Genomic DNA, 16245 nt, shown 5'->3' with positions numbered 1-16245 from the left:
TATGACCTGAAAGGAAACAAACTAGCAGAAATAGACTGGTGATGAAATAAGAAGTACGAGGCATATTCAGGGCATAGCCTTAACTTGAGATTAAAGTTAAGCAGAGTAAACAACCACCATGACTTGCTTGCCATTATAAACAGTCTCCTTCATGTCACTATGAAGTCCAAACACTAGGTCTTACTACTGGTCTGACCCATTTTATATGTGCAAATATAAATACATGAATATATATTTTTAACAAGAATCACCTTATACACCATTCTGAACTATTTTATGTAGACTTTATATAGGCAGCAAAAGTAAATTTCTTATTTACCCTTGCTAGTCTATAAAAATAAACTTAAGAAAACTGAGTCACCTTTCTTTCACAGTTAAGAAATAACGCCTATCCACAATCAAGGCTCTAAGTAAGCTTTATGTTCTTCAGGTGAAAAGACCTGACAATTAGTAAATACCAAAATTACCAACCACCCACAGGCAAAAGTGACCCAATGATTCTGTCTTTTGATGTTAACTCATTAACATCATTTTCAGGAGAGCTTTCATATATGTTATCCGAAACATGCAGTATGACAAGCAATGGAATATCATAGAATTCTCTGGTAACAACATAATCACATTAACACTATAATCATTTATTTTCTTTTTATACTGAATGTTCAATTAATCATGTTTATAGGAAGATTTTTCTGGTTAAGTGATTTTCTGGTTTACTAAGAGTTAAACAAGAATTTCTTGTGTATCAATTCCCCTTAGCCAGAAATGGTGAACAAATTAATCCTTCAGGATAGAGATGACTGCAATGTCTCAGCCTCAATCAAGGATCAATACTCTACAGATAACAAGGTTAAGGGTTTAGCTAACCTGTGTCCTGACAACCTAGACGAGGTTTTGTTTTCCATATTTTGCCAACACACGCTCATTTAATCGTGTTTTTCCATATTAATAAGAAGTAAGTTTAGAAAAATTTCTAACTGCATTCAGTTAATTGGGGTTTTACTGTTCATTTCGTATTTACAAAGGGGGATGATTTAAATTCACCCTAGTACAGATGGTATTCACATGTAACAGATTTTTTTATACTTACACCTATCAAGTAAAATCTTATTGGGTGATAGATGGCTATTTCAAAATTTTAGAAACTTTTCTTCTTTTAATTTTAAAAGATCTCTTTTCCTCCCCTTTCTAGTCTTACCCTGCTACATAGTATATCGTTCAATTACAATAACTTAAAACTATTTTGAAAATATTACATCACTAAAAATAAACTGGACTCCGCCTGAGGGCAAATTTGGGAATCATCACTTTGCAGATCAATTCTATTGCTTACATTTTGCTTTTTGATGGTTTCTCTTCCTAGGATTTCCTTTCATGGAAATGTGACAACTTCATTTAGAAACGTGTTTTCTACACTTTCTTATGCAATAAATATGTTCACTGGGAGTAGTCATAGGAAAATCTGGCAAATCTTTGTTGCAAAGGTACACTGTATAAGCAATGGATGTTTTGGTTCAGTGGCATATGACAAATGACATATGGCTGAATGTACAAGAAATCTGGACTAAAATACCCCAAATTGATAGTGTAAACAGAAAAATTAAACTGAATTATTCACCTTTCTCCTATTCCATGAAACTATTAATTCTGACATTATCAAGTTAGTACGATAGGGTATCAAAATTAACTTTATACTTATAATTAAAGGATACATATTATTAGTTTATCATAGCATCAATATTACAGCATAAAGAAGGTCATAACAGAGGTCTTTGTATATCTACTATAACTCTTATTTCAGTTCATTTCGGCAGGACTTTCTAAATTTAAACTATATGAGTTAATTGTAAGAATTCTGTTTTACTAAGAATTGGTACTAGCATGGAAAAAAGTATTAATAAGATTACATATGAGCACTTTGTACACCAGCCTCCTTATTTGCAAAATGTGGGATAAATGTGTCTGTCTCATGGACCTCTGCTGGACTAAATTCCACAAGCCATGTACCACACTTAGAACTGTGTCTAGCACATTGTAAGAAATCAGTAAATGTTAGCCATTACTATATATTTTTCCCAAATATAATCACCTGTAACTTATGAAGTAGATTAGGAAGTAAAACTGCAAGTTTACATAGATTAGAAGAGCAAACAGTACAACTTTTTTTGAAAAATGCTCCAATCCAGTATTTGCAAAACTCTTTGTGGGAAAAAAATGGCATCACTTTATAAACGACAGGGGCACTAAAGTGAATCTAAAGCACAAAATGTTATGTGGAAATGACCAAAATGATCTCTATCCTTAACAATTCATTTTGGTTTGACCACACAGCAGTATTTGTAAATAATGATCAAAAGATTTGTTGGCCTTACAATAAACAAAATCTAGTGACGTTGTTTAGTATGATATTTTTAAACTAAGTTATTCATTTCAACTATAAAGATAATTGAGGATGAAAATAAAACAAGTGACTTCTGGAGTCCATTAGACCTGTGCTAAAGCAAAACCTAATAAAGAGCATAGTCTCTAAACAACAGAGGAAACTGTTCTCTTATTATTGTTACTCTACCATTTCCCTTTCTAGTTTACTTCTGAACATCACCAACCAACAATAAAAATTAGCTACCAACGAACCTCTCTCCTATCTCCATTGTTCACCAGTTCCACCAAAGGCATACCTATATATTTTCAATAAAGGTTTTAGAAATTCAAAGGTAAGTTTTTTTTTCATCACTCTCCAAAAATTACAATGGCCAAGTGCAATATCCTCCAAGTAGGACCAATAAACTAACGATATGTACTCAAATAAGGATATGATGGTAGGCACCAAATACAACGAGACACCCTCCCATTCAATTATTGTATGAACACTAGAGAAAACAAAGCTAAAAAGGTTTACCAATATCAACACGAGAGAGAAAAATAAGGAACCAGATAACTAACCCACGTAACCTCCATTCCTAAAGTGGAATCCTTACTCTGAAAATGTTTAGATTACTTTTAAATCCCCTTTCAATTAAGATAAATACTCCACGCTCAGAAGCACATCTCAGCGTCCAGCACAACAGCGATGAAGGTAAGGATGATACTGGAGAGGTTACACAATCTCTCTGCTTCAGACTGGGGGGCGTGTCCCCCAACTGGAGCTCCGCAAGCAAAACCTAACAACGCAACGTGCAGGGCCCCCAGATTTTTTGTGGGAAGCCGAGAGGAAACCTGAGGTTTCGCAAGGTGCAGAGGGAAGCCGGCTAGGAACAGCGTTTGGAGCGGGCGTACGATGGCGGGGGGTGGGGGGGGGTGGTTGGTGGAGCCGGGTGGGAGCCTCGGCCAACACTGGGGACCAGAGGAAAGCAGCACCAACCGCCCGTCCACCCGCTCGGCCCCTGCCCCCTCCAGCCACCCTCTGGGGCGACCCGAGACACGCAGGGTGGGCTTCGGAAGGGGCAAACCACTGGGGGAGGCGGACGGGTCCTGAGGCTCCCGGGGTCTGGGGGATGAGGGAGGGATCTTCTGTACCCGTTGTTCTCCGCACAGCAACAGCTCCGGGTAGCTAAACTCCACGCAGCTCTCGTCGGTGGGATCCTTGAGCACCAGCTCCAGGCGCACTGTCTCCTTCGGCGGCCTCTGCTGCGGCTCGGCCCGGGAAGCCGACTCCCGCGGCGGAGGCGGCTGCAAGTGCAACTGCGGGAGCGGCGGCGGCGGCGGCGGCTCGGGCCTAGGGGGCTCGCGCTGCAGCGACATGGGCGGCTCGGCGCGGCTGACCTCGCGCTGGGGGAGCTGCTTCTCCCGCGGCGGGGGCTGCGCGTCCGACCGGGGGGCAACCTCCCGCGGGGCCGACTGCTCCGCCCGGGCCGGCTCCCGGTACGGCTGCGGCTCCAGTCGGGGGGGCTCGCGAGGGTAGTCGGGCTCACGTTCGGCCCCCGGGAACCCGGCCTCGCGCCGCCTCACCGGTGACAGGCTAATAAACGCTACTCTGCGTGGCTCCGCCATCCCCACTGTTCTGGCCCTCTGCCTTCGCTCGAGCCGGCGCTCGGTTCTACGCCGAGTTGTTTGCCTGCCTGCCCTTCCTTTTGCTCTCCGTCGCTTTTCTTCCCTCCACCACCCTCAGCCGTCGCCGCCGACGCCACCGTGAGTGCGGACTGTGCCCCCTTCCCCGCCACTATGTTCTGATGGGCTCCACCGCCATCGCCAGGATCGTTGCGGCCGCCATGTTGGATCCCCCACATAAATAGAAGCAGGCCGCTGAGCGGGCGCATGCGCAGACAGGAGACGCTCACATCCACCGTCGTGGCTGTGGCTCAGTTTTCCTCTTTTCCTCCCAACAGCCTGGAGTCCAGACAGGTCAGCGGAAGTGACGTCATGGCAAGACCGGTTTCCTTGGAAACAGAGACGCCGTCTGCGCCCTTCCTAAAGGGGAGGGGTCTGGGGTTTCCGGAGAAGCTTCCTATTCGCACCTGGAAACCAGGGGCGCGTTTGGGGCTCGCCCAAAGGCGAGCGTCGAGATGTGCCTGGGACGGATCTGGCTATGGCGCCGGTCGCCTCCCGCTCTCGCTTTCAGAGAGTTGGGGTTGTCAGCTGGTTAGTCAAGGCGGATGCGGGGAAAGGGTAGAGGGACGCAGAGACCAGCCTCGGTGTATGCCCGGCCAGCACCCCCGCAGCCCGAAGTATCGGGGGAAGAAAGGAAATGGCTAACTCCAGCCGGGCTCGCCCTGCGGCTTCCCTGCGCAAAGCGCGACGTTGACTCCCACAGGCCTCCCTTTCCTAAACCGACTCCTGTTTTTCTCGCCCGGCTGCACGGGGGATTGTGTGACACGGTCTTAAAATGCTCAGTAACGTTTTGCAGTTGGGAAATTGAACACGCAAATGAACATGGGCTCGTTCATAAAGTCTAAACTGTTTAAATTAATTTTTTTAAAAAGACCCTTCTCAACAGAGTTTGTTGGTATTTTATGGGACGTACTCTCTTGAAAGTAGAATGCTAAATGACCCATTTCGGGTAGGAGAGGAGCCTTAATTGGGAAGGCCTCATAGTCACACCTGTAATAAACTAATTGAAATTCACCTTTAAAAGAATGAGGATTACCATCCGTTTTAATCCATTTAATGGAAAACAAATCTAAGGGCTCCCCTTCCACACCTTCTGTTAATTCTATTAACCGGATTAACAACGTTAACACCTACTGATGACTCTTTGAGTCAGTGTGATGTCATAGATGACTTCTGAATAGGTTCCGGTTTTTTGCCCTCCTATTACTTTCGCTATTTGTATAAAGATGGTGTTGGAATCGATGGTATGATGTTCCCTCCCAGTTCTCAATTGCTCATACGAAAATCCTAAATACTTTTTTGGAGTAGTGAGGGCCTTTGAAGAGGCTGGGAAGAGCTCAAAGTCAATTCTTATTCAATGCAAAGTCAGAATATCTTTGTCTAAAATATTAGATTACCTAAAATGTGTAAGATATTCGTGCTATCTAACTGTAATGCTATAAGATCAGTCGTTCAGTTTTTGTTATATATAAAATATCCTGTGAGATCAAGCTACTCATACCTTTTTATGAGTAATTAGTATCTAAAACATCTTCATAGCAATTCTGATAATTTTACAAACTCTCAAATCTCATGTTGAAGATTAATGTTCAATCCAGGGTGTGGTAATCTTGCACCTATGGAGAAGTGTACTTATAGAAAAAGGGCAAATCAATCTGATCTTTTAATGCCTTTCCATTAATGTTCTACCCTAGAGGCAGAGCAGCAGGATTGTCCCCAAATCCCTGTCTCCCATTCTACCCAAGATGAATTTAGCAATAAGCTTAAAATGGCTGCCTTGTGGAGTTAAACAATAGGAAAAACTTAATTGACAATAGCAGAGACAAGCAGAATTAACATAAATAGGTAGATTTCAAGACAGTTCAATGTCATGGTAGTACTTTTTATGTTATGCCTCTCTGAGGAAGACACCTTTGAGATGAGAATGTCTTGGGAATATCCAAAGGCAGAATATCACAAAGAAAGAAAAGCAACTGCAAAAGGACTGTGTAGGGAGTGAACTTGGTGAATTGGCCAAAAGGTCAGAGTGGAGCACAGTGAGCAAGTGAGCACAGTGAGCAAGATGGGGAAGATGTAGGAGACAAATCTGAGACAAGAATAAAATTGTATTTCACACCTTACAGAAGGATACATATCTAATGAATCAAAGATTTAAATGTAAAAAGTGAAATCAGGCATGGCGCCAACATGTCCGCCATCTCGGGGCAGCCTTTCCTGCCTTCTTCCAGCAGCAGCGGGGGAAGCTGAATTCCACGACGGCAGCAGCAGGGTTCGTGGCAAGAATCATGGCTTGCAGGCTGCCCTGGGTGGTCTCGTCTTCCTGCAGCTCGTAGACCCGCAGGCTTAGGAGCTGTTTCAAGCACACAGCCTTGCGAGAGTAAGGTGTTTTTGAGAAGATCTGTACCGAACCCATGACTGAACCCAATGAAGACTGCTATACAAACGTTTAACATTCTGGCAGCACATGTGGAGACCTACTCTTTTAGCCACCAGCTGCTGGAGACAACCTCGTAGACAGATTGCTACCAAGTCAGCCTGTTCTAGCTGAATGGCTATTGTAGACCCTCATAATCTGACTTCATAATGGAGACTGCCACATTCACTGCTCTGTGGCTGACAGGGTCTTGGTGCTCTGGCTGGGTGTCAGGCCTCAGCCTCTGAGGTGGCAGAGCCAGATTCAGGACTTTGGATCACCAGAGACCTCCTGGCCCCACGTAATGTCAATCAGCAAGAGCTCTCCCAGAGACCTCCATCTCAATGCTAAGACCCAGCTCCACCCAACGGCCAGCAATCTCCAGTGCTAGATGCCCCATGCCAATCAATTAGCAAGACAGGAACACAAACCCACCCATTAGCAGAGAGAATGCCTAAAATCATACTAAGTTCACAGACACCCCAAAACACACCACCAGATGCAGCCCTGCCCACCAGAAAGACAAGATCCAGCCCCACCCACCAGAACACAGGCACCAGTCCCCTCCACCAGGAAGCCTACACAAGCCAGTGAACCAGCCTCATGTACTGGGGGCAGACACCAAAAACAATGGGAACTATGAACCTGCAGCCTGCGAAAAAGAGACCCCAAACACAGTAAGTTAAACAAAATGGGAAGACAGAGAAATATGCAGCAGATGAAGGAGCAAAGTAAAAACCCACCAGACCAAAAAAATGAAGAGGAAATAAGTCTACCTGAAAAAAAATTCAGAGTAATGATAATAAAGATGATCCAAAATCTTGGAACTAGAATGGAGGAAATACAAGAAACATTTAACGAGGACATAGAAGAATTAAAGAGCAAACAAACAATGATGAAAACACAATAACTGAAATTAAAAATTCTCTAGAAGGGATCAATAGCAGAATAACTGAGACAGAAGCATGGATAAGTGACCTGGAAGATAAAATAGAGGAAATAACTACCGCAGAGCAGAATAAAGAAAAAAGCATGAAAAGAATTGAGGACAGTCTCAGAGACCTCTGGGACAACATTAAACACACCAACATTCGAATTTAGGGGTCCCAGAAGAAGAAGAGAAAAAGAAAGCGTCTGAGAAAATATTTGAAGAGATTATAGTTGAAAACTTCCCTTCGCTAACATGGGAAAGGAAATAGTCAATCAAGTCCAGGAAGCACAGAGAGCCCCATACAGGATAAATCCAAGGAGAAACATGCCAAGACACATATTAATCAAACTATCAAAAATTAAATACAAAGGAAAAATATTAAAAGCAGCAAGGGAAAAGCAACAAATAACATACAAGGGGATCTCCATAAGGTTAACAGCTGATCTTTCAGCAGAAACTCTGCAAGCCAGAAGGGAGTGGCAGGACATATTTAAAGTGATGAAAGGGAAAAACCTACAACCAAGATTACTCTACCCAGCAAGGATCTCACTCAGATTCGATGGAGAAATTAAAACCTTTACAGACAAGCACAAGTTAAGAGAATTCAGCACCACCAAACCAGCTTTACAACAAATGCTAAAAGAACAACTCTAGGCAACAAACACAATAGAAGAAAGAGGAACATACATGTCGATAATTACCTTAAAAGTAAATGAATTAAATGCTCCAATCAAAAGACATAGATTGGCTGAATGGATACAGAAACAAGACCCATATATATGCTGTCTACAAGAGACCCACTTCAGACCTAGGGACACATACAGACTGAAAGTGAGGGGATGGAAAAAGATGTTCCATGCAAGTGGAAATCAGAAGAAAGCAGGAGTAGCAATTCTCATATCAGACAAAATAGACTTTAAAATAAAGACTATTATAAGAGACGAAGAAGGACACTACATAATGATAAAGGGATCAGTCCAAGATGAAGATATAACAATTGTAAATATTTATGCATCCAACATAGGAGCACCTCAATACATAAGGCAAATGCTAACAGCCATAAAAGGGGAAATCAACAGTAACACAATCATAGTAGGGGACTTTAACACCTCACTTTCACCAATGATCATCCAAAATGAAAATATATAAGGAAACACAAGCTTTAAATGACACATTAAACAAGATGGACTTAATTGATATGTATAAGACATTTAATCCAAAAACAACAGAATACACTTTCTTCTCAAGTGCTCGTGGAACATTCCCCAGGACAGATCATATCTTGGGTCACAAATCAACCCTTGGTAAACTTAACAAAATTGAAATTGTATCAAGTATCTTTTCTGACCACAGCACTATGAGACTAGATATCAATTACAGGAAAATAAAACCGTAAAAAATACAAACACATGGAGGCTAAACAATATGCTACTAAATAACCAAGAGATTACTGAAGAAATCAAAGAGGAAATCAAAAATGCCTAGAAAAAAAGGACAATGAAAACACAATGACCCCAAAACTATGGAATGCAGCAAAAGCAGTTCTAAGAGGGAAGCTTATAGCAATACAATCCTACCTCAAGAAACAAGAAAAATCTCAAATAAACAACCTAACCTTACACGTAAAGCAATCAGAGAAAGAAGAACAGAAAAAAACCAAAGTTAGCAAAGAGAAATCATAAAGATCAAATCAGAAATAACTGAAAAAGAAATGAAGGAAATAATAGCAAAGATCAAGAAAACTAAAAGCTGGTTCTTTGAGAACATAAACAAAATTGATAAACCATTAGCCAGACTCATCAAGAAAAAAGGGAAAAGCCTCAAATCAATAGAATTAGAAATGAAAAAGAAGTAACAACTGACACTGCAGAAATACAAAGGATCATGAGAGATTACTACAAGAAACTATATGCCAATAAATGGATAACCTGAAAGAAATGGACAAATTCTTAGAAAAGCACAATGTTCTGAGACTGAACCAGTAAGAAATAGAAAATATAAACAGATCAATCACAAACACTATGATTAAAAATCTTCCAACAAACAAAAGCCCAGGACCAGATGGCTTCACAGGTGAATTCTATCAAACATTTAGAGAAGAGCTAACACCTATCCTTCTCAAACTCTTCCAAAATATAGCAGAGGGAGGAACACTCCCAAACTCATTCTACGAGGCCACCATCAGGCCACCACCTGATACCAAAACCAGACAAAGATGTCACAAAGAAAGAAAACTACAGGCCAATATCACTGAAGAACACAGATGCAAAAATCCTGAACAAAATACTAGCAAACAGAATCCAACAGCACATTAAAAGGGTCATACACCATGATCAAGTGAGGTTTATCCTGGGAATGCAAGGATTTTCCAATTTATGCAAGTCAATCAGTGTGATACACCATATTAACAAATTGAAGGATAAAAACCATATGATAATCTCAATAGATGCAGAAAAAGCTTTTGACAAAATTCAACACCCATTTATGATTAAAAAATCTCTCCAGAAAGGAGGCATACAGGGAACCTACCTCAACATAATAAAGGCCATATATGACAAACTCACAGCCAACATCGTTCTCAATGGTGAAAAACTGAAACTATTTCCTCTAAGATTAGGTACAAGACCAGTTGCCCACTCTCACCACTATTATTCAACATACTTTTAGCCACAGCAATCAGAGAAGAAAAAGAAATAAAAGGAATCCAAATTGGAAAAGAAGAAGTAAAACTGTCACTGTTGGGCTTCCCTGGTGGCGCAGTGGTTGAGAGCCCGCCTGCCGATGCAGGGGACATGGGTTCGTGCTCTTGTCTGGGAAAACCCCACATGCCACAGAGCGGCTGTGCCCGTGAGCCATGGCTGCTGACCCTGCACGTCCGGAGCCTGTGCTCTGCAATGGGAGAAGCCATAGCAGTGAGAGGCCCACGTACCGCAAAAAACAAAACAAAACAAAACAAAACAAAACTGTTTGCCAATGACATGATACTATACACAGAGAATCCTAAACATGTTACCAGAAAACTACTAGAGCTAATCAATGAATTTGGTAAAGTAGCAGGATACAAAATCGATGCACAGAAATCTCTTGCTTTCCTATACACTAATGATGAAAAATCTGAAAGAGAAATTAGGGAAACCCTCCCATTTACCATTGCAACAAAAAATAAAATACCTAGGAATAAACTTACCTAAGGAGACAAAAGACCTGTATGCAGAAAACTATAAGACGCTGATGAAAGAAATCAAAGACAACACAAACAGATTGAGAGATATACCATGTTCTTGGATTGAAGAATAAACATTGTGAAAATTACTATACTACCCAAAGCAATCTACAGATTCAATGCAATCCCTATGAAACTACCAATGGCATTTTTCATAGAACTAGAACAAAAAATTTCACAATTTGTATGGAAACACAAAAGACCCCTAATAGCCAAAGGAATCTTGAGAAAGAAAAATGGAGCTGGAGGAATCAGGCTCCCTGACTTCAGACTATACTACAAAGCTACATTAATCAAGACAGTATGGTTGGTACTGGCACAAAAAAGAAATAAAAATCAGTGGAACAGGATAGAAAGCCCAGAGATAAACCCACACACATATGATCATCTTATCTTTGAAAAAGAAGGCAAGAATATACAATGGAGAAAAAAGAGCCTCTTCAATAAGTGGTGCTGGGAAAACTGGACAGTTACATGTAAAAGAATGAAATTAGAACACTCCCTAACACTGTATACAACAAAAAACTCAAAATGGATTAAAGACCTAAATGTAAGTCCAGACACTATAAAACACTTAGAGGAAAACATAGGCAGAACACTCTATGACATAAATCACAGCAAGATCCTTTTTGACCCACCTCCTAGAGAAATGGAAATAAAACAAAAATAAACAAATGGGATGTAATGAAACTTAAAAGCTTTTGCACAACAAAGGAAACCATAAATAAGATGAAAAGACAACCCTCAAATTGGGAGAAGATATTTGCAAATGAAGCAACTGACAAAAGATTAATCTCCAAAATTGACAAGCAGCTCATGAAGTTCAGTATCAAAAAAACACAAAACCCAACCCCAAAATGGGCAGAAGACCTAAACAGACATTTGTCTAAAGAAGATATACAGATTGCCAACAAACACATGAAAGGATGCTCAACATCACTAGTCACTAGAGAAATGCAAATCAAAACTAAAATGAGGTATCACCTCACACCAGTCAGAATGGCCATCATCAAGAAATCTACAAGCAGTAAATGCTGGAGAGGGTGTGGAGAAAAGGGAGCCCTCTTGCACTGTTGGTGGGAATGTAAATTGATACAGCCACTATGGAGAACAGTATGGAGGTTCCTTAAAAAACTAAAAGTAGAACTACCATATGACCCAGCAATCCCACTACTGGGCATATACCCTGAGAAAACCATAATTGAAGAAGAGACATGTACCACAATGTTCACTGCAGCTCTATTTACAATAGCCAGGACATGGAAGCAACCTAAGTGTTCATTGATAGTTGAATGGATAAAGAAGATGTGGCACATATATACAATGGAATATTACTCAGCCATAAAAAGAAACGAAACTGAGCTCTTTGTAGTGAGGTGGATGGACCTAGAGTCTGTCATACAGAGTGAAGTAAGTCAGAAAGAGAAAAACAAATACCATATGCTAACACATATATATGGAATCTAAAAAAAAAAAAAGGTTCTGATGAACCTAGGGGCAGGACAGGAATAAAGACACAGACCTAGAGAACGGACTTGAGGACACGGGGAGGGGGAAGGGTAAGCTGGGACGAAGTGAGAGAGCGGCATGGACATATATACACTACCAAATGTAAAATAAATAGCTAGTGGGAAGCAGCTGCATAGCACAGGGAGATCAGCTCGGTGCTTTGTGTCCCCCTAGAGGGGTGGGATAGGGAGGGTGGGAGGGAGAAGCAAGAGGGAGGGGATATAGTGATATATGTATACATATAGCTGATTCACTTTGTTATACAGCAGAAACTAACACACCATTGTAAAACAATTACACTCCATAAAGATGTTAAGAAAAATAATGCAATAAATATAATATTTCACTTTCTCATTTTTCAATAAAAATAATTGTAGTTTCTTCACTTAAAAAATGAAATCATAAAAAGTTTAGAAGAAATCAGGAGAGATTTTTTTAAAAACTCACACTAGGAAAGGCCTTTCCAAGTATGATTGATAATTGCAACTATTTAAAATAAATTTCATGGGGCTTCCCTGGTGATGCAGTGGTTAAGAATCCGCCTGCAAATGCAGGGGACACGGGTTCGAGCCCTGGTCCAGGAAGATCCCACATGCCACGGAGCAACTAAGCCCCTGCACCACAACTACTGAGCCTGTGCTCTAGAGCCAGCGAGCCACAAATACTGAGCCCATGTGCCACAACTACTGAAGCCCGAGAGCCTAGAGCCCGTGCTCTGCAACAAGAAAAGCCATGCAAAGAGAAGTCTGCGCATGTGGCTGCTTCCCACTAGCTATCTATTTTACGTTTGGTAGTGTATATATGTCTATGCCACTCTCTCGCTTTGTCACAGCTTACCCTTCCCCCTCCCCATATCCTCAAGTCCATTCTCTACATCTGCATCTTTATTCCTGTCCTGCCCCTAGGTTCTACATGACATTTTTTTTCTTAAATTCCATATATATGTGTTAGCATACGGTATTTGTCTTTCTCTTTCTGACTTACTTCACTCTGTATGACAGACTCTAGGTCCATCCACCTCATTACAAATAGCTCAATTTCATTTCTTTTTATGGCTGAGTAATATTCCATTGTATATATGTGCCACATCTTCTTTATCCATTTATCCGATGATGGACACTTAGGTTGTTTCCATCTCTGGGCTATTGCAAATAGAGCTGCAATGAACATTTTGGTACATGACTCTTTTTGAATTATGGTTTTCTCAGGGGATACGCCCAGTAGTGGGATTGATGGGTCATATGGTAGTTCTATTTGTAGTTGTTTAAGGAACCTCCATACTGTTCTCCATAGTGACTGTACCTAAATAGACATTTCTCCAAAGAAGATATAGACTGCCAACAAACACATGAAAGAATGCTCAACATCTTTACTCATTAGAGAAATGCAAATCAAAACTACAATGAGATATCATCTCACACCAGTCAGAATGGCCATCATCAAGAAATCTAGAAACAATAAATGCCGGAGAGGGTGTGGGGAAAAGGGAACACTCTTGCACTGCTGGTGGGAATGTGAATTGGTACAGCCACTATGGAGAACAGTATCGATCTGATTTTTGAATGTTTGTGTGCAACCTGTGCCGACCTTCCCCAGCAGAAGCTTTAGTTCTCTTTGTCACCAATGTTCCTATAATTATCTTTTTTAGTTCCACTGACACGCTAGACAGATGCCCAGGTCTCATTCCAGTTTCCAAATAGTGGTTGCGACCATGGATAGTGAGCATGAACTTAAACCTGGGATTCTTTTTTAGAAATAGCTTTTTTTATACCAAAAAATCATATGTATTAATAGATCTGTATATGTAGCATATATATGTTGTTACATGACTGCATACATTTGCCAAAACACATAGAACTATGAAAAACATAAATATATATTTCACGATTTCCCCAGTCCTTGTCCAAAAGGACCTACGGCCATTTACTCAGTTGACAGCACACTGAGGAATACCCAGCTCTTCTGAGGACTGGGAGATGCAAGGGCCTAGTTGACATTGATACACAGAGACCCAGCATGTATTGGGTTGGCCAAAAAGTTCATGCGAGTTTTTCTCTAACATCTTACCAATACCATGGCCTGCTTTTGCAGTGGGGGGACCAGGTAGTAAGTGCAGTCCTGGCCCAAGTCCATCTCGCTGAGGGTCCACTGATCGGCAGACCCGCCTGGTGGTCATTTCCCCTTCCTTTAACATACAATCAGGATCTACACACTTGATAGTTAAAGGAACCCCAACAATGAGTCCTCACCCCATGGTAATAGAGCCTTTAAGGCACAGTGGAGTATGAATTATTTTGTGTCAGATTAGCTGTCATTATTATTTTGTGTCAAAGCTTCATGCTTGGGACTTCCCTGGTGGTCCAGTGGCTAAGACTCTGTGCTCCCAATGCAGGGGGCCCGGGTTTGATCCCGGGTCAGGGAACTAGGTCCCACATACCACAACTAAAGATCTCGCTGGCCACAACTAAAAGATCCCGCAGGCCGCAGTGAAGATCCCACATGCCACAACTAAGACCTAGTGCAGCCAAATAAATAAATAAATATTTTTTTAAAAAAGCTTCATGCTTATTACGTAATGACACTGTAATAGTGCTAAAAGAACACAATATGTCACATTACCAGATTAAGCAGTCACCACAGTATTTCCAACTCATAGGAAAGCAAACTTCAAAAATATTAGAAAATTTAAAATATTTCACCACAGCAGAATTTCTTCACAAAAATAAAAAATGAAAACAAGGCTGCAACCAAAGTAAGTTCCTGAGTGGTTCGTTTGTAAGCCAAGCAAGGAAAGCCATTTACCAATGGAGAGTTAATTGTGTTTGCTTGCAGCAGTCAATGAAAAATGTATCCAAAGGAAATAAATTAGCCTTTTGGAAAGAACAGTTGTTTGAAGAGTTGAGGATATTGGGAGCAACATCAACAGTCAGTTCAAAAAAGGCAAGGGGCTTCCCTGGTGGCTCAGTGGTTGAGAGTCCGCCTGCCGATGCAGGGGACACAGGTTCGTGCCCCGGTCCGAGAAGACCCCACATGCCGCAGAGCGTCTGGGCCCGTGAGCCATGGCCGCTGAGCCTGCGCGTCCGGAGCCTGTGCTCTGCAACGGGAGAGGCCACAACAGTGAGAGGCCCGCGTACCGCAAAAAAAAGAATTAAAAAAAAAAAAAAAGGGCAAATGATTCGAGTGGTTTCTCTGGGCCCTTTCCTCTGAAGTCTACTTTGGTTACTAACATAGCCACTCCAGCTTGCTTTTGATTAGTATTTGTATGGCATATCTTTTTACATCCCTTTACTTTTTTATAATGGTAAAGAAAAACCATTGCATAACATTTACCATTTTAATCATTTTTAAGTGTATAGTTCAATAGTATGTGTCTTCACGTTGTTTGGGAACAGATCTCTAGAACGTTTTCATTTTTATGTTTTATTTATTTTTTATTCTAGTTTTATTGAGATATAACTGATGTACAGCACTGTATAAGTTTAAGGTGTACAGCATAATGATCTGACTTCATCATGAATTGATTACCACAAATTTAGTGAACATCCATCATCTCATTTAGATACAAAATTAAAGAAATAGAAAAAAATAACTTTTCCTTGTGATGAGCACTCTTAGGATTTACTCTTTTAACAACTTTTATATGTAATATACACTCCAGAACTTTTTCATCTTGGAGAACATGAAACTCCATACTCATTAAACAATCCCCCCCCCGCCCCGCCCCACCAGCCCCTGGTAACCACCATTTTACCTTCTGCTTCTATGAACTTGACTGCTTTGGATACTTCACGTAAGTGCAATTGTGTAGTATGGAAGCTCAGAGAAGTCCCAACTATTTTTCCTTTAAGTGTTCCAAGCACACCTTGCATGAAAGTTTCTCTTGAGGCAGATAACGCAATATTCTAGAGCATGAGTCAACAAACTCTCTCTGTAAAGGGCCATATAGTAAATATTTTAGGCTCTGCAGGTTAAGAGGCAAATTGAGAATATTATGTAGCTCTTTAAGTGATAAGAGAGAAAACAAATTTCCCCAAATTTCTTACTGATGAAATTAAAAATATAATAATAACTGACTATAATTTTTTTTGGTAATACAAGTCTACTGATGAGAAGAATAGAATT

At 41.0% G+C, this 16245-nt stretch overlaps 1 protein-coding gene across 5 annotated transcripts in view; it reads right to left on the bottom strand.

The window, feature by feature from the left end:
• The window catches only part of UBN2 (ubinuclein 2), an 87204-nt gene extending 82923 nt beyond the window's left edge, over positions 1–4281 (bottom strand). For 3 of the 5 annotated variants that reach the window (XM_081244461.1, XM_081244464.1, XM_081244462.1), the window contains exon 1: positions 3517–4279. In XM_081244461.1, coding sequence (XP_081100587.1) covers positions 3517–3990 — 474 coding nt within the window. In that variant the 5' untranslated portion in view covers positions 3991–4279. Of the gene's footprint in view, positions 1–3516 lie in introns of all 5 variants that reach the window. The other 2 variants (XM_081244465.1, XM_081244463.1) reach the window with 2 other exon arrangements.
• Between the last annotated feature and the right edge of the window lie 11964 nt (positions 4282–16245).

This window comes from Mesoplodon bidens (genome assembly GCF_964165515.1).
Source record: "Mesoplodon bidens genome assembly, chromosome: 9".
In the NCBI taxonomy this organism is placed as follows: Eukaryota; Metazoa; Chordata; class Mammalia; order Artiodactyla; family Ziphiidae; genus Mesoplodon; species Mesoplodon bidens.
Note: the sequence above shows the minus strand (reverse complement) of the source record. Positions and strands in the feature narration are given on the sequence as shown.